Source organism: Oryctolagus cuniculus, chromosome 9 (genome assembly GCF_964237555.1).
Source record: "Oryctolagus cuniculus chromosome 9, mOryCun1.1, whole genome shotgun sequence".
Lineage (NCBI taxonomy): Eukaryota > Metazoa > Chordata > Mammalia > Lagomorpha > Leporidae > Oryctolagus > Oryctolagus cuniculus.
Genome location: NC_091440.1, coordinates 79,005,925 through 79,032,473, shown reverse-complemented (window position 1 = coordinate 79,032,473; position 26,549 = coordinate 79,005,925). Strand labels below are relative to the sequence as shown.

General features: G+C 35.7%; 1 protein-coding gene across 10 annotated transcripts in view; it reads left to right on the top strand.

Moving 5' to 3' along the window:
• The window catches only part of NBEA (neurobeachin), a 726,466-nt gene that overhangs the window by 193,992 nt on the left and 505,925 nt on the right, over positions 1–26,549 (top strand). For all 10 annotated transcript variants that reach the window (XM_070049020.1, XM_070049018.1, XM_051831739.2 and 7 more), the window contains 6 exons: positions 10,098–10,206; positions 18,200–18,281; positions 18,497–18,620; positions 19,393–19,585; positions 21,696–22,712; positions 24,416–24,633. In XM_070049020.1, coding sequence (XP_069905121.1) covers positions 10,098–10,206; positions 18,200–18,281; positions 18,497–18,620; positions 19,393–19,585; positions 21,696–22,712; positions 24,416–24,633 — 1,743 coding nt within the window. The remainder of the gene's footprint in view (positions 1–10,097; positions 10,207–18,199; positions 18,282–18,496; positions 18,621–19,392; positions 19,586–21,695; positions 22,713–24,415; positions 24,634–26,549) is intronic.

Sequence of the window (26,549 nt, the reverse complement as noted above, 5' to 3'; positions counted from 1 at the left end):
ATGAACAATAAATAGATATAATTGATGAGTATAAAAATGTGAGATCCTGGCTGAAGCACACATTTTCTTTGTAGCTCTGGAAAGATTCCTGGGCTTGGAATTTACCAATGTAATGGAGTAAAACACTAGTTTTCCCATCATAGATTTTAAGGTTATACTAGAAATTACATTGAAAGTGGTTAATCACAATATCCATATGATAATTTGAATAACTAGCAATAGTTATTAGTAGACTTAGGTAATTAAAATATTAATTATTATGCACTAATTTTAATATACAGCTAAAATCCCAAGGTAATCATTGTTACTGAAAAATAAAATATCATCCAAACTCAGAATCTCATTTGTGCCTATTGAGGGATTATATGCCTCACAGTGAATCTAACTTGAGGATACTAATGAAGTTATACTGAAATCTGTGTTGATTGGTCCCTTCTGATGCATAGTTTCTAATTTCTGTAAAGTATCTGGGATGCAGGGTTGCGAGATAATCTGTAAACTTTTTCAGCTGAACTAGAGAATGTTGTGATATTAATCATTAAAATTGAGAAGTCTGTTCCAAATAATATATGCAGCTACTTTTGCTCCAGAGTTTAAGTCTCTGCTTGAGTGTGGGGTGGATTTAACTGGCTGTCTTCCATAGAGTATATAAATTTTAAAGCATATATTAAAAGATTTCTGTCATGGAAATAAACATCCTCAAACAAGTAAACTTGTACTTGTCTAATGTTTTCAGGTTTTTTTTATTTTAAGATTTATTTATTTATTTGAAAGGCATAGTGAAAGAGAAGGAAAAACAGAGGTAGATGTTTTTCATCCTTTGATTCATACCCCAAATTGTTGCAATGGCTAGGGCTGGGCCAGATTGAAGCCGGGGGCCAGGAACTCCATCCAGGCCTGTCACATGGGTAAAGGGGCCCAATTACTTGGGCTGTTTTCCGCTGCTTTCTCAGGCACAGTAGCAGGGAATTGGATTGGAAGTGAACAGCCAAGATTCATTCCATTTCTCACATGGAATGTAGGAGTCACAGCTAGCAGCTTAACCCACTGTGCCTCCATGCCAGGCCCCAGATGTAATGACTTTATTTGTTTAATTTTTTTATTATTTTTTTTGACAGGCAGAGTTATACAGAGAGAGAGAGAGAGACAGAGAGAAAGGTCTTCCTTTTTCCGTTGGTTCACCCCCAAGTGGTCACTACGGCCGGCGGCACTGCGCCGATCCCAAGCCAGGAGCCAGGTGCTTCTTCCTGGTCTCCCATGTAGGTGCAGGACCCAAGCACTTGGGCCATCCTCCACTGCCCTCCGGGGCCACAGCAAAGAGCTGGACTGGAAGACGAGCAACCGGGACAGAATCTGGTGCCGTGACCGGGACTAGAACCCGGGGTGCCGGTGCCGCAGGTGGAAGATTAGCCAAGTGAGCCACGGCGCCGGCAATGACTTTAAACACAGTTACTTCTGGGTGAATTTTTCCAAAATTTTGCAAGACATTTACACTATGAAATATACTGTGGTAGTTACAAGTTGCTGCATATAGTTACTTATTATATGCCTGTTATATGATGTTTACCTTAATAGTTTATTTTTGGGACTAGTGGAAACTAGTCCATTTTTTTTTTTCTAGCAGATCCAGTTATCTGTTAAACAAAAAGTATGGCTTATTATAGATTCTGAGTATGGCAGATTGAAAGAAGCTTCCTTTCTCTATGCTTTCAATTCCAAGCTGCCTTTCTTTTTATCAGCCAATTTTTGGATCCTACATGTACATGGGTACAAATGAGTCTTGGTGTTCTGTTGGGCTACCAGCTGTGGGAAACAGGAGAATTTGTAAGGGGATTTCTCTGCCTTGGGGAGGCAAGCATTTGTATAAGTATGTTAGAGTACTAAGATAATACTAAAAAATGACAAATCCTGACAGGTGTTTTTGCTCTCAAAGATCTCACTTTTTAAATCCTATTCTCTTCTTTCTGCCCAGACCCTCACCTTAAAGGAATGTTAACACTAGCTTCCATTTTAAGTAGATTTTCATGTAAGTAAGGCTTCCATGTAAGACTGCCAGAAGGCCAAGAGATACCTGAAATGGTGGGATAAATCTTCCTGCCCTTATACTTGTGGGTGTGCAGAAAGACTGTAAGGGACTAACATCTTGCCACATTTGATATTATAGGTCACTGAGTTTAGAGGATACTTTTCTTTGTTATACCTACAAGCATCACATCATTGAAAAATCATAGCTGTAAGGTCTGACGTTAACTCTATATATCTAAGAGTAACAACTCACCAAAAAGTCCTGGTAGCCAGAGTATAGGAGATTGGAGAGAATTATCAAATTATATAACCAATCAAATAGAATTAAGGTGGAGGTCATGGTGGAACATTTGAATGTATCTTTACAAAGAATATTTAAGATTCAAGTAGAGCACCAAAGATGTTAAGCTGCCCTTTCCAGCTTCTAACTTTCTCCCTGGTTAACCCACATTAGTTGACTGGAAGATCTGAGAGCACAAACAAAAAATAGAAAACATGAGAAATGAACAAAGCTTTAGAAAATATGAGAGCTAACATGTGACTAATAAGTCTTGAAGGAAAAAATGACATCTCCTGAAAAAAGTTGTACTACTGAAAATTTAGATATGCTGGGTAGGATATGTAAAAAATCCTTCAAAATTTGTAGCTGAGCACACAGAAGGGAAATTCTCATACATCAAAAATGAAAATCAAATGTAAAGAAACAAGGTAATTTTAAAATCATATATTTTTAAAAAACCCTCCAAAATAGGTTCTGGAAATGAAATAAAAAGTAATAACTAGGTTAACAATTGCATGTGCTTGTTAAATGGATTAGATAGACTTCATAAAAAATGATGAATATGAACATAGAACTGAAGAAATTACATAGAATGCAACACTGAGAAACAAAATTGACACCCAAGAATGGAGGTTAAGGGATGTGATAAAAATGAAAGTTTTCAAATATGACTCAAAAGGCTTACAGAAAAGGGAAGGAGGGACTGGGGAATAGTCAATATTCAAAGTATTTTACTGGGGCTGGTGCTTTGGCATAATGGGTAAAGCTGCCGTGTGCAGTGCCAGCATCCCATGTGGGTGACAGTTTGAATCCTGGCTTCTCCACTTCTGATCCAGCTCTCTGCTATGGCCTGGGACAGCAGTAGAAAATGGCCCAAGTCCTTGGGCACCTGCACCCATGTGGGAGACCTAGAGGAGGTTCCTGGCTCCTGGCTTTGGATCGGCACAGCTCTGGCCGTTGCGGCCATTTGGGGAGTGATCCAGCAGATGGAAGACCTCTGTCTCTCTCTGCCTCTCCTCTCTCTGTGTAACTCTGACTTTCAAATAAATAAATAAATGTTTAAAAAAAGCAAAGTATATTACTGAAAACTTCTATTACACAACTGATGAAAACTCATTACATTTTGAAAGTAAAATGAGACATGAGTAGGACAAATTAGCATAAAATCTCACTTGTAAAGTGAAATTGCATAACATCAAAAACAGAAAAAGGAAAGTTATCAGTATGATATTAAAACAAGTTCAAATTTTTATTCATTTTTTAACATATTTACTCATTTGAAAGGCTGATTGACAGAGACAGAGAGAAAGAGATCTTCCATCCACTGGTTCTCTCCCCAAATGACTGCCGGGGCCAAGGCTGGGTTAGGCTGAATTTAGGAGCCAGGAACTGCATCAGGTTCTCTCACGTGTTGCAGGAGCAAGCACTTGGGCCAAATTTCACTGCTTTCCCAGTCACATTAGCAGGGTAATGAATCATGAGCCTTACAGCCAGGACTCGAACCTGCTTGCCAGTACTGCATGCTGACATCACAGGTGGCAGCTTGACCTGCTATATAACACAACATGGGCTCCAAATGCAATACAGAATATGTTCTTCTACAACAACCCAACTTGGGAGATTCTAAGGTGTTTGGAAAGTAAACAATAGAAATAACACCTTAGTCAAAAAAGAAATTAGAGAAAATTAGAAGGTAGGTTGAATTGAATGGAAATAAAGTGATGACACAGAACATTTATTGAATTGTTTTTGCATTGCTAATGAAATGTAAAATTCTACATCCATGTTCTAAAAGTGTTTTCTAATTTTAAAAAGGGTAACAAGACCCTACCACTTCCAAGAGAAATAACTATATTCATACCTAAACTTGCACGTGAATATTATTAGTACAATTGTTCATAATAGCCCCAAAGTAGAAACAATCCAAAAATCTTAAGAGCTGGTTAATGAGTAAGCAAAATGTTCTGTATCCTTGTTTGAGTAGATGACGTTATGATCATAAACTTGAAAACAAAATATCACAGTTAAATAATACAAAGTTAAATCTATTACAGATTCAATAAGAACTTGATAAAATACAATGATGGTGTAGACAGCATCTGTCTCTTTAAGAACAGGACCAATTGAATAGATAATGCATAAATATGTTAAGAAATTGAGTAATATTCATAAAAATATTTGCAAAAATTTACTGAGCTACATGAAGTAGGGTATTTAAGAAAGTTAGTAGAAAATGGAATTCTAAAAATAAGTTTGTTTTGGTGCAGACATTTTTGAAACTCATGCATATGAGCAGTCTTCAATAAAGTTCATGAAGGGGGCGATATGGCACAGTGGGTTAAGCCACCACTTGAGATGCCTATGTCCCATATTGGAGTGTCCTTGAAAGTCCCAGACGCTACTTTTGATCCAGTTTCCTGCTGATACTCCTGGGAGGCAGCATGTGATAACTCAAGTAGTTGGGCCACTTCTGCATCTGTGGAAGACCCAGATGGAATTCTGGGCTTCTAGTTTTGGCCTGGCTGTTAGGGGAGTTGTGGAGTGAACCAGTGAAAGGAAGATTGCTCTCTGTCTCTTGTTTTCTTTCTCTCACTCTGCCTTTCAAATAAATAAATAATATTTTTAAAAATAGTTCATGAAAAATGTGTTATGAAAAAGCTATGCATGGATTTAAAAAATTTTTGTGCCAGAGTAAATCAATTCCACTTTCCATGAACTTTTTTGAGGTGTCCTCATATGTTTAGTCTCACATCTTTGAGAATGTACTTTATGGCTAAAGAAGTTTTTTAAAAAAAATCATGTCCTTGATTATAAAAGGAACGAAGTTAACCAAGAGGAGAATATACTGGCCACCATTTTCTGAAAACAACGTAATAAAATCAGAAGTCAAAAAAAGAAACTAAAGGGTAGTCATTATGATACAGCAGGCTACCACTTTAATGATACCTGAATCCCACATTAGAGTGTATATTTGAGTCCTGCCCTTTCCTCTTCTGATCCAGCTTTAAGCTAATGTGCCTGGAAAGATAGATGATGGTGGCCCAAGTACTTAGGTCCTGCCTTTCCATGTAGGAGGCCTTCATGGAATTCCTGATTCCTGGCTTCAGCCAGGCCAGCACTGCCTATTGCAAGCATTTGGGGATTGCATCAGTAGATGGAAGATATCAATATCTCTTGGTCTCAGTCTTTCTTTCTCTCTCTATCACTCTGACTTTTAAATAAAAAAAAATAATTCTTTGGAAAATTTGAACCTAAAACTTCACTACTTAGAAATTAAGAAACAGTGCCACCCACTTGGGAGACCCAAATGAAGCTTCTGGCTCCTTACTTCAGTGTGTCCCAGCCAGAGCCATTGTGGCCATCTGGGAAGGGAACAGCAGATGACAGATCTCTCTTTCTGTTTCTCCTTCTCTTTATATAATTCTGATTTTCAAATAAATAAATAAATCTTAAAAAAATTCAGCCTAAGGAAATAATATGCCCAAGGAAAAGTTTGTTTATGATGACACAAAAATTAGAGAAAATATAAAAGACAAACAATGGTGAATGAATAAATTTATCAGGCTGTATTTTTATTAGTGATATTTCATGACACTGAAAAAAGCACAATATATTGTTAATTCAAATGAAACAAGCTATAAATTACCTTGTATGGAATAATTCCATTGTATAGATATCATTTATATCCATCTGCATATTTATTTACATAGTATTTAAGATGGGAGAACATAAATTGATATTTGTAATTATATCTGAATTATATAATTAAATCTTTGTATTTTTATTTACATATATTTTCTTAATTTATTATACAGAATATTTCTGTGACCATCCACAAAAAGCTTTTTTATTTTGTGAAGAAGGAAGTTAGAATACACTTCTGTATAATGTTTAGTAAGCTAACAAATCTGTATAAATTTGTATGACTAGAAGTTTATTCTTTTTTTTAAGATTTATTTATGTGTTTGAAAGGAAGAGTTACTGAGGCAGAGAGAGTGAGCGCTTTCAACTGCGGTTCATTCCACAAATGGCCGCAATAGCTGCGGTTGGCTCAGGTTGAAGCCAGGAGCCTAAAGGCTCATCCAGGTTTCCACATGGTTGCTGGGGCTCAAGCATTTGGGCCATCTTCCACTGCTTTTCCAGGTGCATTAGCAGGAGCTGGATCAGAAGTAGAGTAGCTGGTACCCAAACTGGTGCCCATATGGGATGCCAGCATTGCAGGCAGAGGCTTAACTCACTACACTACAATGCCAGTCCCTTGAAGTGTACTCTTCAAAAAAGTGGATTATGGGGGCCTGTACTGTGGTATAACAGGTTAAAGCCCTGGCCTGCAGTGCTGGCATCCCATATGGACACTGGTTTGATCCTGGCTGTTCCACTTTGATTGATCCATTTCCCTGCTAGTGTGTCTGTGAAAGCAGCAGAGGGTGGCCCAAGTTCTTGGGCTTCTGCATCCACCAGCAGATGGAAGACCTCTCTCTCTCTGTGTCTCTGCTTCTCTCTGTCTAACTCTGCCTTTCAAATAAATAAACAATCTTTTAAAAAAAAAAAGTGGATTTTAAAAAAAGTGGGCAGAAATTAAAAAAAAAAAGTGGGCAGAAATCCTGTGCAATGCAATAGATGAAACATACTTCACTTAACATAATACCTTCCAGTTCCATACATGTTGTAAGTTATGAGTCCATCCTTTTTATAGCTGAGTAGTATTCCATTGTGTATATGTATTCCATTTTCTTTTTTTCATTAACTAGTGGATGGACAGTCAGGTTGTTACAATTTCTTTGCTATTGTGAATAGTAGGAGTACAGATGTTTCCTTGACAGATTGATTTCATTTCCTTTGGTATATACCCAGTATTGGGATTGATGGATCACACAGTAGTTTTGTTTTTAGTTTTTTGAGGGACCTACATACTGTTGTCCACCATGGCTGCATTAATTACCAAAACAATGCACAGGGATTCCATTTTTTCAGCATCCTCACTAACATTTGTTATCTTTTTCTTTTGATTTTAGCCAGTCTAACTGTAGTAAGGCATTTAATTTGCATACAGTTATGACATGATCACTCATGTGCAGTCTAGAGAAATAGTGATCTCATAGAAGTAAAAAAGTATAATGGTGGTTACCATAGACTGGGGAGAGAAAGGGGAGAAAGGGATGGAGAACGGTTGATTAATGGGTACTAGGTAATATCTAGATGGATAGGCATAAGAAGTTCTGGGCTTCTATTGTACAGTAGGGTAACTGTAGATAGTGTTAACATACTGTACATTTCTCTATTGAAAAACTAGAGGATGAGATTTTCAGTGTTTTTGCCATAAAGAAATGTTAAATGCTTGAGTAGATAGATGGTTACCCCAATTGGACATTATGCATGTCTCAAAAGATCAAATAGTTCTCCTTAATTATGTAAAATTTTTATGTCTCTTAAATTTTAAAAACAAAATTTAAAAAAGAGATAAAGGAAATTGGCACTAAAAGCTGAAGTCTGTTTAGGTCTTAAGTGTAAACAGGTTATGATCTTACTTTTTCCTGTGTTGTCTTAGTGGAGTCTTTTCCTGTACTGAATCACAGGGCTAGTTCATTCTTATTTGTCGTGTGGGAAACAAAGTCCTATGATGACTTTTTTTTTTTTTTGATAGCTCTTGACTGGTATGCAGCAAAATTAATTCGTAACTATTTATTTTTACATGCAAACTGCAGAAGGAAGCTGACTTCTCTATTCCTTGGTATTTGTACGGTATTATTCAAGTTTCCCCCTAACCTAGAGTTAGTTGTTTGTGTAAGCATTTACATTGGAGGGGATAATCCAGAGAGCATGAATTTCTCTGGTAGCTGAAGTTGGAATAGCAAAGTGAAGAAATTATTCTAAATTCCATATGGCCCAATAAAATTGACCAGCTCATCGTACTAAAGATGCATCCAGGAAAGTTCTTAGGCATTTTTTCCTTATTTATTATGAAAAGTGAATGCCTTAAGCCTCCTTTTCTTCCATGTGTCATGAATAGGAAGACATTTAAGTCTTCCTTCCTTTAGCACTGTAATATCCATAAATCTTGCCTTTCTTTTTCTAAAATGACCAATTGACCTTTTCCATAAGTGATTTTGCAAACTCAGCCACAAGACAGATGCCCTAAGATCCTCATCAGTTTAGGCAATTTTTCTGCTTTCCTCACTGGACTAAGGAGGATTAGATGAGGGGACTGGATGTCCTATGGGTTCAGTTGTGGATTGCAACTTGGAGTCTGATGTTAGAAGAGAGGATTTCCAGGTGAGTGATACCCAAATAAATACTTTTGATTTCTATAATAATTGAGATAACAATAGATGGTACAACAGATAAAATGATTAACCTTCAGTCACTTACCAGACTAGTGCTGTCTTTCTATTTCACTTAAGATCCAAATGGGTTTTCCCAGCATTTGATTCTCTTACAGGTAGTGATTTGAGAACCAGGCAACTTCTTCCATCTGTGACTTCCTGGGCTTCATCATATGGCTGCTGTATAGCAGGCTGGGGGAAAGAGCACAGATGTAAATGAGTGCTTTTCTTGTGGGCCAGCCCTAAAAACAGTACACAACTTTTCTGCTCACATTTCTTTGGCTAGAACTAAGTTAAATGGCCATACCTACCTGTAAGAGAGGCTAGAAATGTAGTACAGCTGTGAACTCAGGATGAAAAGAAAAAGATTGGTGGTTCTGTAGTCTATGTCACAGTTGCCAAAGCCAAACAGAACAATAGAGAATCAGAGACAGACAAGAGATACTGAGAGGTTGGGAGCCAAGGAAATCCATATCATGAATTCCAAGAAACAAGAAAGAGAAGCGTGCAGTAATTCTTTAAGCTAGAACTATCTTTGAAGAGGTCTTTTAACTGTCAGACTGATGGATGTGAGACGGGAACAGTCATTAGAAAGTACTGAGTTTTGTTTTTAATCTGTGGAAAAACATAAATACAAGCAATGATGACGTGTAGAATTATTTTATTCTGTAATCATAATATCAAGTTATATTATTAAGTTTTAACCATAATTTTAGATACTTGATGTTAAGGTTTATTATACACTGTTTTATAGATTTACATGCACATAATTAAAAATTATGTGGTCTCTGTGTTATGGTTAATAATTGTAACCCAGGCGGCTCCGCGGCTCACTAGGCTAATCCTCCACCTTGCTGCGCCGGCACACCGGGTTCTAGTCCCAGTCGGGGCATCAGATTCTGTCCCGGTTGCCCCTCTTCCAGGCCAGCTCTCTGCTGTGGCCCCGGAGTGCATTGGAGGATGGCCCAAGTGTTTGGGCCCTGCACCCCATGGGAGACCAGGATAAGCACCTTGCTCCTGCCTTCGGATCAGCGCTGTGCGCCGGCCGCAGCGCGCCAGCCGCGGCGGCCATTTGAGGGTGAACCAACAGCAAAGGAAGACCTTTCTCTCTGTCTCTCTCTCTCACTATCCACTCTGCCTGTCAAAAAAAAAATAATAATTGTAACCCAGTAAAAATTCTAAATACTTATTAGAAATTTGAAAGTAATAACTCAGCTTTTATATAATATTATATAATTTATATATTTCTTCTTTTAGTTTCTATGGATATTTTGAGAAGTGCTTGAACAACTTTCATGGAACTTTAAGGACAGTTATGTTATAAACTAATGCTTAATTTTGTAGATAGATGCTTGTAAAAATAATTGCCTACATGATTCAATATTTTCTTATAAATTGTGTCTTATCCCAAAGTCATGTGATTAGAGAACCCAATGTGTTTTATGTTGTTTTTCCCCCCTTCTTTTCAGGAGGAAAGTTGAAATTATGCACACCCATAGTCTTTTCACTCTTCTTGGAGAACGGCTGATGTTGCATACAAACACAGTGACGGTTACAACATACAATACACTATATGAGGTAAAAATTATGTATGACAAAAATTTGAAGTATATATAATGGAAACCCTTAGACTATGTTATTTTGATTAGTAATTAGTTCATCTAAAAAGCTAATAAAATAGAGCCAATAAAGCCAAAATAATTTTTAAAGATACATGCCATAGATATTTATTTATTTTGAAACATATCTATAAAATTATTTGCCAGTCTTTTTATTTTTTTAAGATTTATTTATTTATCTGAAAGGCAGAGTTACAGAGAGGCAAAGGCAGAGAGAGAGAGGGGTCTTCCATCTGCTAGTTCACTCCCCAAATGGCCACAACAGCAGGAGCTAGGCTAATCCTAAGCCAGGCACCAAGAGCGTCTTCTGGGTATCCCTCACAGGTGCAGGGGTGCAAGCACTTGGGCCATCTTCTGCTGCTTTCCCAGTTCATAGCAGAGAGCTGGATCAGAAGTGGAGTAGCAGGGACTCTAACTGGCACCCATATGGGATGCAAATACTGCAGGCAGCAGTTTTAACTACTATAGCACCAGCTCCCTTGCCAGTCTTTTTTTGTTGGCCCACTGGTTTATCTTTGAGTGTTAGTTGTCTGACTGGCCTTGAAAAGTCTTTATCATGTCAACTACACCCATAGAGTGTCATTTGTTAGTTCTTTCCTCCTCACCCTCTTGCTCTTGCTCTCTGCCTGTTTCTAATAGATCGCAACTACCACCATGAAGCTACAGTTGATTTTGTGATAAAATGTGGGTAAGAGTTATTTGTAAAAAAGATATCTGGATGTACCTTCAGATATCATTTCAATTTTGAAATTCTTTCTTATTATTTCTGATAGATGGGCATATAACTTTAGGTTCAGTATTTCCTGTGAAATGTATGTACTATCTCACAAAGTGGCTACTTTATTTTTAAATGCTAGTAAAATATTAGGAATGTTTATTCACATTCACCTTAATTCTACTTTCCTGAAACTGGTTTTCAGTCATCTGACTTCTTTTCTCTAGTGCAAGCATTAGCAAACTAGCAGTGTCTGTTTTTATGTGGCTTGTGTGCAAGTTAAGGACTGTTTTGTATTCTTGAATGATTAAAAAATAGGAAAAATAATACATGATAGGTAAGAGTTAGGTGAAATTCAAATGTTAATGTCCATAAGTAGTTTTGTTGGAATACAACCACACTCATTTGTTTATGGATTGCTTAAGACTGCTTTTGCACTACAACTACAGTTAACACAGAATGTTTGCATGCTCACATCACTCTGCACTGCCACTTAGCTCACAAGGAACCACAGCAATGCTTAACTCAGCATTGGTCTATGTACCACATATATTGTCAACCCTTTTTTTTTTAAATACCTGTACTTGCCTATCATGTCAGAACAAGAAAAGAAAGATAGATTTAAAATCTCAATTTTTAAAACAGAGGAGACTGTGGATTATTTTGTTAAATATTTAGAAGATATGGCAATGTTTCTGTTAATTGAAGCACATTATCATTGTGTTCAAAGAATGCTCATTGAGGGGCTGATGTTGCAGTATAGCAGGTTAAGCTATCACCCTCAGTGCCAGCAGCCCATATGGGCACTGGTTCATGTCCTAGCTGTTTCAAGTGCAATGCAGCTCCCTGCTAATGGTCTGAGAAAAGCAATGAAAGATGGTTCAAGTTCTTGGCCCCCTGCTGCTCACATAGGAGACCTGGAAGAAGCTCCTGGCTCCTGGCTTTGGCCTGACCCAGCCCTGGCCATTGCAGGTATTTGGGAAGTTAAGCAGCAGATGGAGATCTCTTCCCCCCTCTCTCTATAACTCTGACTTTCAAATAAATAAACAAGAACAACAAAAGAATAGTCATTGAAATTGCCAAAAACATATTATAATATTCCTAACTTAGAAAAGTAGCGGTCAAAAAATATAAAACATAGTTTCATCATTGCAGATTTCCTCATATTAGCACAGAAAATTAAATGAAAGACATTGAGGAAGGCAGATTGATATTCTGAATAGAATTCTAATGTAATTTTGTAAATATGGGAAAAATTCAAAATTCTCTAATACTACAAGTTTTTGTCTAAGCCACAGATCAGACTCAGTTCAGTTCCAGTTTGTATACCTCCTGTAAACATTAATTGATGAGAAAATATTTTGAAACGTGTTAAATTATATGAAATTTAAATTTCATATCCACAAGTAAAGTTGAATTGGAAGAAGGCTAGCCATTCTTGTACACTTAATTATATTTTTGGGGTGACTTTACAGCAATAGAGTTGAGTAGTTATAACAGACTGTTTAATCCCCCAAATCCTGAAATACTTAGCAGACATTTTCAACAAAATACTGCTGATCCCTGCTGTACCATAACACAAAGAAATGTAACTCTCCTATGTGTTTTTTATTTAACAACATATTATTTGAATCAGAACACACATCCATTACAGAAATTTATGGAATATAAAACAGCATCAAGTAAAACGTACCTGTAGAATCGCTTATTAACAGGACTCACATTTTATATAGGAGAACCTCATTCAAGGCCCTGGCTACTCTGCTTCTGATCAAGCTTCCTGCTAATGTTTTTGGGAGTCAGGAGATAAAGGTTCTAGTACCCAGGTTCCTGCTCCTACCTGGGAGACCCATATAGAATTTTGGGCTTCTGGCTTCAGCCTGGCACAGCGCTATCTATTGTCAGCATTTGTGGAGTGAAACAGCAAATGGAAGATATCTCACTCTCACTCTCACTATCAATGTTACTCTCCCTTTCAAATAGGTGAAAATAAACACTTTTCTAATAAAGATATCCTATATATAGGTTTGTGTCCTCCTTTTCCCACTTAATTTTTACAAATATTTTTATTATAAAATAATTAATCTAAAACTGGGAGGGCAAACTGTTCTGGTAAAGTGACAAAATATTTTAAGCTTTGTGGGCTATACGGTACACAGTTGTAACACAGAAGCATCCATAGACCTAATGCACAGTGTCCCCATAAAATTGTATTACAAAAACAGGTGATAGGCCAGATGTGGCCAATAGGCTATAGTTTTCAGGACCCTGCTCTATAATGTTACCTTTATCTATCTATCTTCATTTTTTCTATCTTTTAGAACTCTCTCCTGTAAATCTAAGAGTAGCTGTTCTTTTATCCGTACTTGGAGATAAAAGCCATATTATTTATCGACTGTACTCTCCAGAACAATACCCTTTGAATTATAACAGTTTTACATATTGCTCCAGTATTTGGCATTCAGAACTGAATATGGAATAAGATTGAGCACCACTAATCTGAAAATGTAAGACCAAAAATGCTCTAAAATCCAAAACTTTTTGAATGACACGTGATGCCCAAAGGGTTTTGGATTTTGGAGCATTTCAGATTTTTAATTTTTTTATTAGGGATACTCGGTTTATGCAAATAAATTTCAGCTTCTGGAAACTTTGTAATCTACAATACTTCTGGACCACACATTTTGGAGAAGGCTTACTCGTAATAGAATGGTCTTCTCCACGCAGAGTGTGATGGGCTCATTGCTTTTCCTCTTTGGTATGTTCATTTCCCTAATAATAACTACTCTTTATTGGACACTTCACCTGACAGCCACCTGGATAAATGCTTTACATCCATTATCTGATATTTTACATCCATCCTATAATACTGGGTTTTTAAATTGTCTTTTAAAACAGAGGCTCACAAGTTAAATCATTTTCACCATGTAATTCCATAAATAAATGGACATAAAATGAGCAGGTTCTCTAATACATGGAGATAATTTAAAATTTCCAATACCTGACATTAAATTCAGTTTACAGTACTATAGATCTCTTGAATTGAAAGTTTACATAATATCAGGTTAGGATTCTGAATACTAGTGTCTAATATTGAATAACTTGTACAGTTTGCGTCTTGGTTTTCTTACTTACTAATTGCTTTGGTCAATGATGCTTATACACATTAAAACTTCTTTTTTGCCTGTGTAACTTTATGACCCTTTGCTTGTTTTGGCCTATTATTGACAATTAAGTATAAAGCCTGGTTAATCAGTGAATCCTTACATTAAAATAAAAGTTCAGCATAATGGTATAATATGTTGAATTTGCAAAACTGTGTAAATCAAACATAGAATAAGAAATGTCATGTGTGTGGGTGAGTGTGCGTATTTCTGAAAAAACAACAAGCAGCTCAGCAGCATTTTACCTCCCACCTGTGCTCCTGTAGACTCATAGCAGGCAGATTTTGTTCTCTAATTATATTCTACACTACACAAAGCAAGTCATTATTGACTGTGTAAGGAAAAGTGACTGCCTGAGGAATGTCAGGATGGGTTTGGATCTTCTGAAACCTGGTGTTTTATACTGCAGCCATTCTTCAGTGAGGAAGGTCCAATTTACAGGGCTATGCCGATTAGTTTGGTAATAATGCAAAATCTTTTCCTTTTTTGATTAAATCTTTTAGATTTGTTGATTTAAAAGGCAGAAAGGGGTTGAGGGGAGAGAGCGCAAGTGAGTAAGCCAGGAATTCCATGTGGGTCTTCCAAATGGATGGCAGGGGCCCAGTTACCTGTGCCATCTTTTGCCATTTTCCAGTGGGGAGCTAGATTCGGAACAGAGCATCTAGGACTCTAATCAGTACTCCAGTAAGGAAGCGGGTGTCATAGCAGCTTCACTTACTGTGTCACAGTGTTAGCTCTGATATATGTCCATAAAACAGAATAATAATCATGGTTAATTGAAATAATTTGTAAAGTTCTCTGAGTTTACAATGCATTCAGTTTCTAAAAAAGAAGACATAGTGTGTTTATACCAGAAGTCAATAAAAGAAAAATGACAAAAGAAAGAAAATAAATGAATGATTAGCACTATTGATCCCATTAAATAGTAGAAAGGGACTTCAACATAAGCTTTAATAGTAATAACAAACCAAACTGTATTTCCAGAATGACAGGACAATGTGTTACTATTTCTATATCACCAAAAGTTGGAATTCATATTATTTTGATGAGTGGAAACTGGTTTCAAAAAATTAAAACTCTTCAGTATCAACCTAAATTTTAATTCACATAGTTGTAAAATTTAAAGAAGGAAAACAGTATCAAGACTTGCAGTTTGGGTTCAGTTCATCTTCTGAGCATCAACCAGGTCCTGCACTCTCAGAATCTGTTGATTGGCTCAGAGATAGTGGCGCATCAGATCAAGCCACTGCTTGTGACAGCCACATCCTATATAGGAATGCTGGTTTATGTCCTGGTTCCTCCAGTTCCAGTCTAACTTCTTACTAATGCATCCTGGGAGGCAACCGATGAAGCTAAAGTGCTTGGGTCCCTGCTACCTGCTACCTGCTACCTGGGACAATTTGTTGGAGTTTCTAGCTCCTAACTTTGGCCTGGCTCAGCCCTGGCTCTTGTGGGCAATTAGAGAGTTAACCACTGGGTAGAAGAAATGTCTGTGTCACTGCCTTTCAAGTAGATGAAAATAAATTTAAAAAATAATCAGTTGGTTGATATCCACATTGAAATTTTTTATATCTTCAATTTCTTTTTTTAGTTTAGGGAAATTAACTTAACCCCAAAATATTTGTTATATTTTAGTATATGTTTTCTGAACATAAACAACTAAATGTTTATATTTAATATAGTTATGGGTCTCCACAGTGTTTTTGCTTTATAGATGTAGGTTTACTATTACTCTTTACATACTAAGACGAAGAGCTCAATTGCTTATAGAAATAATCGGCTATTTGAAGGAAAAATATGGAGGGCCAGTATTATGGTGCAGCAGGTGAAACTGCTGCTTGCAAATCTGGTATCCCTTATGAGTGCTGGTTCAAGTCCCAGGTGTTCCACTGCTGATCCAGATCTCTGCTAATGTGCCAAGGGAAACAACAGATGATGGCCGAAGAAATTGGGCCCCTGCACCCCACGTAGGTGACCCAGATGCAGTTAAAGTCTCCTGGCTTTGGCCTGGCCCAGCCCAGCCGTTTTGGGCCATTTAGGGAGTATACCAGTAGATGGAAGATCTTTCTCTCTCTCTTTCTCTCGTTCTCTCTCTCCCTCTCTCCCTCTTTCCCTCTTTCTCCTCTCTCTCCCACTCTCTCCCTTTCTCTCCCTCTCTCTCTTTTTGAATTTCATATAAATAAATAAATCTTTAAATAAATACAATAAAGGAAAGCATGTATATTTATTTTGAAAAGTATTTTAGCTTTTTCTAAGGGTTATTAATTTCTGAGCACAGGTGATAATGCAAGGACTTGGCCAACTTTAAAATGAAATACTTCATAGTAAAACTCTTTGCAAAATTATAGAAAGAAGGGGGTAATATGTTAGATATCATCTTATGCAAACTATTTTTATAAAGAAGCTCAGAGTCAAAAAGTTAGATAAGCTGTCTAAACCTATAAAGATTCTCTAACTTGAATACCTACAGTGGCACTTGAATGAAACAACGGGGTCAATAGTTTGCCATAAATCCTGTCTCAAAAAGTTGAGCCTACTATTACAAGACGACCAGTTCGTAATGAGACCAAAGAAAGAGTTGGTTATAAAAGAAGCTGCAGGTAGCCTCTGTTTAGGCCTATAATTTTGCTTTAACACATTGCTTACAAAATAATTCCACTTATAAAATTTAAATATATAATGTTGCACTCTGATCTGTGTCTATAAATAGTATAATTGTAGTTATCTTTGTGCTTATAATTCATTGATGTTTCCATTCCATATCCAATATGATAGCTACTAGTTATACGTAGCTGTTTAACAATCAAATTGTGGCTAGAGTACATTGGATTTTGTGGCCATAGGATTTTGTGGCTGTATCTGGCTCTGAACCTTTGTAGTACTTTGTTCTGGTTGGGGATTACTTTTAGTACAGGATTATTTCCTGCACATTTCTGTTTCTGTCTTTTTGAAGATTTTTCTATTTATTTGAAATCAGTTACAGAGAGAAAGAAAGGAAGAAGATAGAGCAAGATCTTCCATCCACTGATTGACTCCCCAAATGACCATAATGGCCATGGTTGGAGCCAGGGTAAAGTGAGGAGGCTGGAACTCCTTTTGGGACTCCCACGTGGATGGTGGGCACCCAAATACTTGGACCATCTTCCACTGCTTTCCCAGGAGCATTAGCAGGGAGCTGGATTGAAAGTGGGGCAGCTGAGACTCGAATTGGTACTCATATGAGATGCTGGCATTGCAGGCTGCAGCTTAACCTGCTATGCCACAATGCCATCCCTTTTCTTTGATACCAGATCCCGTCAGATCCTCAGGGCCTGTCTTGGGTCCTGTCTTTTCATTGAGATGTTTATATCTGCATTCGTATCTCCTTATTCACATTTCATTTTCCCCTCCCTATTTTTTTTATTCATAAAGGTTCATACTAACAGTCTACTATGTTTTATTACTTAATAGGGGTATGCATTTATGCCTGTCTCTGGAACATTAATTTAGTGAATTGATACTAGATATATAGTTCCCCTTAGTAACTGTATTTCACATTTCAGTTCAAAAATTTTTCAGTGTGGGCATGTAATGTTCTTAATAAGTACATGTTGAATTATGTTTCTAAATATATTTTTGTAATCAAAAAACCCTTGTACGTGAATATGTTTTAAAGCTTTTTATCATATAGAGCTTTATTTAATCACCAGAAGCTTTCTTAGACAGGCAAGGCAATTATTACCCTCATTTTCAGATAAAATAGGGACTTAAAAAAACAACACAATGAAAACTAGTGGTGCTGAAGTAAGTTATTTTAGCTGTGCAATGTGATTATTTCTCTTTTGGTGGAGAAAGTTTTAACTAATGTCCATCATGGAAGAGTATGACTTCATTTTCTCTTAAGTTTGTCTTTGGTTATTTAGAATTTCTTCTTTGTTACCCAATTTCTCTGGGCTCTTGTGGAATTCACTAGAAAGATCCCTTGTAAGAGTTTTTTATTCAATTTGAAACAATTTGATATGTTCTAGGGCTGCTTTTTTTGTATATATTTTTCAATTATTTTCTAAATTTATTTCAAATTCTTCATCTTTCAGATTTTGACAGAGCAAGTATGTACTCAAGTTGTTCACAAACCACATCCAGAGCCAGATTCTACAGTGAAAATTCAGAATCCAAGTGAGCAAGTGGCGGTTCTTTATTGTCATTTGGTAGTTGCCTGGCAATATGTGAGCCTAAATCAAAATTTTTCCTAATTGCTTAAAACATTTTATGATGTTTAACTAGTTCATGGTAATTATAACTTCCCTATTACAGTACTAATTACTTAGTTGAAAATTAATAAATATTTTCAGAGTTGATCATTTGATACACTTTTTGATTTTTTGCTTCAGTGATTCTTAAGGTGGTGGCAACTTTGCTAAAGAATTCTACACCAAGTGCAGAACTGATGGAAGTTCGTCGTTTATTTTTATCTGACATGATAAAACTTTTCAGTAACAGTCGTGAAAATAGAAGGTAAGCACTTGGAGTACGACAACAAAACTTTATTCCATATCTAATCTTTTCTCTGTCCTTAATTTAAAACTTCTAAATAAAAATATTTCAAAATTTTTCCATATTGCTTAATAATGTTAGTCATTAGAAAAGATGTGTGTTTCTTTGATACAGTTTGTATGCAGTATACTTTTATTTTCTTTTTGTTCTTATTTAATTATATTTAATTATACTATATATTAAATATAACTATATTTAAATTGTATATATGAATATATGTATCCACAGACCCTAAATCAAAGGCTCTATTCCTTTTGGTGACACCTATCATCAATAACACTTTTAATTGTAATTGGATTGGATTTACCTATATTTTCCTAGGCTTTTCCACTGTTTGTCTGATGACTGAATTGTCATGCATTTTAAGCTGGTTAGCTAGGTTGTGGGCTACAGCCTGAGTGAGGCCATGAACTCAATCTAGTGGGAAAGACAACCATAAAGCAGTGCTTAATTTGTAATGTATTAAGTGAATTGTGAGTGCTAAAGGTGATGAGAATGTGGGGAAACAGTAACTAAATCTGATGGAGGAGAGTAAGGAAGTGATTTGAATGATAATTAGAGTTTCTCCAGGTTGAGCAATGGAGGAAGGTCATTCCAGATATAGAATACTGAATGTGCAGAATGACTGTGCACCTTGTTTTAACTAGGTCATTGCATATTTTTACTGTTTTATCCAAATAACAAAATGATGAATTCTTGTTTGTATTTTTAATGAGATGTTTTTCCTCTCTAGATGTTTATTGCAGTGTTCAGTGTGGCAGGACTGGATGTTTTCTCTTGGCTACATTAATCCTAAAAATTCTGAGGAGCAGAAAATAACAGAGATGGTCTATAATATCTTCCGGATTCTTTTGTATCATGCAATAAAATATGAGTGGGGAGGCTGGAGAGTCTGGGTGGATACACTCTCAATCGCCCATTCTAAGGTAACAAGCAATTAATATTTTATATCAGTAGGGGTTCACCAGACAGTTAAATGACTATAATACTCATCTGGTGCCACCTTGTGGGTATCTTAGATTATGGCAGGTTCCTTCGTCCCAGTTTTCTGTTTTCTCCTCCCTTGCTGTTCAGACTATTATAGCCTGAATGTATCTTACAGATCATTTATTTCAAACATTAAATTAAGAATTTTAGACCTTAAAGTGCGGTGTCTATTTATAGCAGATCTGAGGATTTGCGTGCCTTTTAAACTAAAACATACTTACTTAGTTCTTTAAAAATTTTTCTTGAAATAGCCTGTGAAAATCACTTTTTAAGGCACTTATAAAGTAGTCAAGATTTTTTTTCATTTATGAGTTATAAATACTTGTTTAATTATAATTATATTGCCTTTTTAATGTTTTTAGTCTTGAGAATCTATATTTTATCTTATTTTTAACTTTTATTTAATAAATATAAATTTCCAAAGTACCGCTTTTCGATTATAGCGGCTTTTTCCTCCCCATAACCTCCCTCCTTCCTGCAATCATCCCATCTCCCACTCCCTCTCCCATCCCTTTCACATCAAGATTCATTTTCAGTTATCTTTATATACAGAAGATCAATTTAGTATATACTAAGTAAAGATTTCAACAGTTTGCACCCACACAGAAACGCAAAGTATGAAGTACTGTTTGAGTACTAGTTATACTGTTAATTTACATAGTACAACACATTAAGGCAGAGATCCTACTTGGGGAGTAAGTGCACAGTGACTGCTGTTGTTGATTTAACAATTGACACTCTTATTTATGGCGTCATTAATCACCCAAGGCTCTTGTCGTGAATTGCCAAGGCTATGGAAGCCTCTTGAGTTCGCCAACTCTGATCTTATTTAGACAAGGTCATAGAGAATCTATATTTTAAGTAATATTTGATATTTGATAAACTGCAATAGTAATTAATGGATACATTTATATACACACTAGATTCAGGAATTTTAAAGTTATATCATGTAGTTTCTTAGAAAAAGCATGGATGTCAGAAATTTCACTTCAATTCAGTCTGTGCCACCACTGAGTTTTGTGATTTAGGAAATTCATATAGTTCTTTTGAACAATTAGAAAAAACACTCTAAAAGCATAGTTAGTAAGTATTTTAGTTTTTTGTGGACATACGTCTTCTGGAACAACCACCCAACTCTGCCATGTAATAGAAAAGCAGCTGTAAGAAATTTGAAAATGGATGAACATAGTTATGTTCTAATAAAATTTTGTTTACCAATTCAGATGATAAGTAGATTTGGCCCAAGGGCTATAGGTTGCTAATCCCCACTTTTGGGATTTGTTTTCTTTTCTTGTAAAGCCAAGGACATATGTATCCTGGTAATCTCCAGAGGAAGGTCAATCTAAACTTCTGGTAGCCTATCATTTAAATATAAGTCAGTATCTCCTATGCCTACCAGGAAAGATTTTTGAAGTAAATATGTAGGATTCTTTAAAAAAAGAATTTTGGGAAAGCTTTAATTTCTGTTACAAATTTACATTTTGTGATGAGGTGAAAACTCACATTTATCACTGCTTTAACACATTTGAAAACAGCAAGGAAAGACACTGGAGGTACTTGTTCTAAAAAATATATCCTGATTGTGCCTAAACAATCCCATATAAAATAACCTATAAAAATATAAAAATTAAAAGTAGCCTATATAAGGATAAAACTGTGATATTTTGATAACTTACAAGTGTATATATTTATAGAGTTTATGAATCTTATTAATGTGAGTTGTGATAGGAGCTCATGTGAGCAATAGATGTGAAAACTGACATAGCATTAATTCTTTGGGCACTGTGTATGATTAGCTCCCAATTCTTTATTTTAACTCAAGTGAATGTGTCAGACTTAGCTGGCATATTAGGTTAGGTTAACATTGAAATATTTAACCCTATTAGTTAATGGAAATAAGCACTTGTTTTGTGATTAGCATGCACTAAGTTTGAAATCTTACAATACCTGGCATTTTGTGCTATTATTACCATATTTATCTTTGTAGCGATTTTGTTTTCCTTCTGATGTATACACAATGCCTTAGTATCTTCTTTACTTATTCCTAAGGTCACTTATGAAGCACATAAGGAATATCTAGCCAAAATGTATGAAGAATATCAAAGACAAGAGGAAGAAAACATTAAAAAGGGAAAGAAAGGCAATGTGAGCACTATCTCTGGTCTTTCATCACAGACTACAGGAGCAAAAGGTGGAATGGAAATTCGAGAGATAGAAGATCTTTCACAAAGCCAGAGCCCTGAGAGTGAGACAGATTACCCTGTCAGCTCAGATACTCGAGATTTACTCATGTCAACAAAAGTGTCAGATGATATTCTTGGAAATTCAGATAGACCAGGAAGTGGTGTTCACGTGGAAGTACATGATCTTTTAGTTGACATTAAAGCAGAAAAAGTGGAAGCAACAGAAGTAAAACTTGATGATATGGATTTATCCCCAGAAACTTTAGTAAGTGGAGAGAATGGTGCCCTTGTGGAAGTAGAATCTTTATTGGATAATGTATATAGTGCAGCTGTTGAAAAACTCCAGAACAATGTACATGGAAGTGTTGGTCTCATTAAAAAAAATGAAGAAAAGGATAATGGTCCATTGATCACATTAGCAGATGAGAAAGAAGAACTTCCTAATAGCAGTACATCATTTCTCTTTGATAAAATACCCAAACAGGAAGATAAACTGCTTCCTGAACTTTCTAGCAATCATATTATTCCAAATATTCAGGACACACAAGTACATCTTGGTGTCAGTGATGATCTTGGATTGCTTGCTCACATGACTGGTACTGTAGATCTGACTTGTACATCAAGTATAATAGAAGAAAAAGAGTTCAAAATTCATACAACTTCAGATGGAATGAGCAATATTTCTGAAAGAGACTTAGCATCATCAACTAAGGGATTAGAATATGCTGAAATGACTGCTACAACTCTGGAAACTGAGTCTTCTGGTAGCAAAATTGTACCAAATATTGATGCAGGAAGTATAATTTCAGATACTGAGAGATCTGATGATGGCAAAGAATCAGGAAAGGAAATCCGAAAAATCCAGACCACTACAACTACACAAGTAAGTTGTCTTGTATAAATTCTAGAAATAAATGAAGAAACAAAAGTGCATGGAATAGACATGGAGTTGTCAGTAGCCATGCGGGATGATTTCTTATCAATTGCATCATGTTTGTATTCAGTTATGGTATAATAATAATTTATAGAATAAAATAGTGTGGTGGTATACTCAGACATAAGAAATTTTATGTATCTGAATTGTGTTTCCAGCTCTGCCATATTCTGTGTTACTGTGCTCAACTCCTGTGGACCTAAGAGCCTATATAGTTTAAGAGGTTGTATTATGACTTCAAAGTCTCTCCTACTTCCAGCATTTTATAACTCTGGCTACATTTACACATTTTATACTCTAGATCTTAATTCTGAATGCTTGATTAATTTTAACCTTTTAAGCTTCAGGCCCAACCCTGTTCTGTGGATTATAGAAAAGAGCACTTGGAGCCCAGATTGAATTGATAAATGAAGGGGAAGGGAAAAGGGAACTGTTATTTATCAAGTGCCTACTATGTTCCAGGCACTGTGCTATGTATTTTCAGATTTAATCCTCACAAGAACTCTGTGAGGTAGGTAATATGCCTGAGAAAATTTGGAATTATTAGCAGTGAAAATTATCTTTACAACAATATAGATATGAATTTATTTTGAAAAAAAATTGAAGACTCTTGGGCCTTATGATCCTTATGATGAGGAAATGGTTGCGTTGTGATTTTGGCTTCACTAGAGTAAGGCTAAAATAAATGATTATTCCTGATACTGATTTTAATTATTGAGCTTTGAGTTACAATTACTTCCTTATTTTGTAGGTTGAAGTAGGTTAAATTTTTAGGTAAGCAATTTGAGAAATTATAATACATTTTATTATTTGAATATTCTTGTTCTCTGGGTCTCCCACACATCTTTTAATATTTTTGAAGATAAATTGAACGTTGTTTACATTATGGCTGTATTGTAAGGTTTAGAACATTATTTGCTGGTGATTTTCCACACCAGTAAGAATCTTTAATAATATATCTTGTGTGTGGAAGAAGTATGTTTTCTCCATTAACTGCCAATTTCCATTTGTGTGGCAGTTATACTTCAGTGATAGTTGGTAGGGGATGACAATATTAGGTACAGGTTTAAAATGAGGGAAAACATAGTGAATGGTTTATTGATCACTAATCATCACTAAGCTTGCCTTTTTCATTTGCAGTTCATAATTTTTCTGTTTTGGTTTTTAAGTTATTCAATGATTTTGTGTCTTGGGGCTGAAGTTTTATGAGTGAAATGTGCTGTGAGTTTGACTTACATATGTTCAAATAATGTTGCTTCTGATCTTATATTTATAGGTACAATTAATAGGTGGCATATATTCAGTATACTTTACTTTACATATCTTTACTTCAAGGAGAAAGTAACGTGGTCTGATGTAAAGACCACATAACAAAGTAAAAAGCATCTGATTTTCAATGTGAACTTTGATGTTAACCTTAGTTAGGTATTTGATAACCTTGCACAGTCAGCAATAGCAAAGTTGAAGCAATAATACTAACCTTTTCAGCTAGTATTGTCCTGTACATGGATCACAAATGCATAATATATGTGAAATATTTGACATACTAAAGTCACATGCAAAAGCTTTACCTATCACTTACTTTACTGTCCTCATTTTAAAATAAGACGTTTCCATTGTACTACACAAAAGTTCACATGTTCTTTCTTTAGGCTGTTCAGGGTCGCTCTGTCACCCAACAAGACCGAGATCTCCGAGTTGATTTAGGATTTCGAGGAATGCCAATGACTGAGGAGCAGAGACGCCAGTTCAGCCCAGGCCCCCGGACTACAATGTTTCGGATTCCTGAGTTTAAATGGTCTCCAATGCACCAGCGGCTTCTCACTGATTTGCTATTTGCGTTAGAAACAGATGTACATGTTTGGAGGAGGTAGAAAGAGTTATTTTCTTATAGAAAATGAATATTTTTATTTGCTAGCATCAATTGATTCATAAATGATTTACATCAATGAATGTAATTCAATAAATTTATTGAAAATAATTAAACATTTCAATCTTTAATAGAAATATAATTCATTCCATAAGAATTCTAAGGTAGGTATTAAACAACTTAGCTTAAGTTGGTTAAAAAGAAAACATTTTAAATATGGCATTACCTGTTCTAAGTAAAAGGGATACAACAGCAAAATCATCTTTGGTTTAAAGGAATTTCCACATTTTTCTCATTTCCTGTTGAAGCTAATACGATGTACTAAGTTTATTCTTGGTAATAAGATTATAACACGTTGAGGTAAGATAGGATTTAAAACCACCATAAAAATACATGCTTTTTGGAACCTAATACTATTTCAGCAGTAAGTCTGAGTTAAAATATCACTTAAAAGAAAACCTTATATAAATTAAAATGTTATTTTTACTAAATTTTAGCTTTCTAATAACAACTATGTAACAAATTTATCAATTAAGTAATCCATTATTTACATCTGCATGTATATAAATTAGGGAAATAATGGCTGTAACAAAGTACCCCTCAATCAGCAAGTTCCACAGTTAGATGCATTCATATGATATTGTCAGGATTCAAATTGGCTTCTCTACTACTCAGAGCTTTTAGGATTCAGGGTGGCTCCTTTAGTTCTCAGCATCAGTTGAACAGCAACAACAATATCCTCCCCAGCTTACAAGGCAGGCACTCTTCTTTCTTTTGTTTTCTCCTTCATTTCTTTCCTCTTTTTCCTTCTTTTATTTTGTCACAGTTTTTTCCCTAAAAGTAACCTCACAAGAAATTTCCTCTATGTCTGATGGACCAGTAGAATCACATACTAATTTCTAAATCAATAACCAGCAAATATAAATGAGATAATGACTGGCCTGTGTTTTTCAGTACTGGTTAACAAACCCTTAACTCAGGTAACCCAACCTTACCTTTACCCAGCCCAGCTGGACAAAACCTGAAGTGTTGGCAGGGAAAATGTCATGACTACATGACAGCAGTCAGTAAAGCCTACCACAGAAAGCTTTTACTTTTGATTTTATTTGATCAGTTTATTGTTCGACTGCTCATATATTTTCATTGCTGATGTTATATACTAAACTACCTAGGGATAGTAACTAAGAAAACTAAAATATCATGTAGTATATTACTATTAACAGTGAAATCTGTGTAGGGAGATAAATCATGTAATTTACTAATTGTAACCATTAGTAGCCCTCAAGTGAGGAAGACTCAGCCTGCCTTTCTTCAATGCACTGTCTTTGTTTGTTTTCACGGATGCTCATGAAATTCCCTGAAGAGAATTATCTGTGATTTCATTTTTTTAAAGAGATCAATTTTGTTGAAAGAGAAAACACTTTGAAATCCAAGAAATAATAGGTAGTATTTTACAGCTAGAAAAAGTAAGTTACTGACTTAATTGTGATCATGAGGTAATATCTTTTTTCATGTTTTTCCATTAGAAAGCAGTTTACTTTTTGAGTGACACCAAACTAAAGCAGTGTGTTTCTTGGGGGATGTACATTGCATGTTTTATATTGGAAAGCCATATTGTTGGCCTACCTTGAGATATTGTCCCTTTTTTATTCAATAAGTGTTTCATTTGTATTAATTCCTTTATGCTCCCCTATTATGTCACTTCTGTGACTAGCAGTATATATTTTCAACATGGCTGGTCACAGATGGTGCTGTGGTCACTGGTGATACAACAAATTGAAACTGCCGACAAGTAAAACTCAGTGAACTCTCTAGTTCTTTTGCCTTTTGGTACAAAACAGCCACCTTTGGCCAAGATAAATGTTTGTAGCCAAATTTATTCACCTAGTCATATGTCTTAAAATCTAGTTCATACT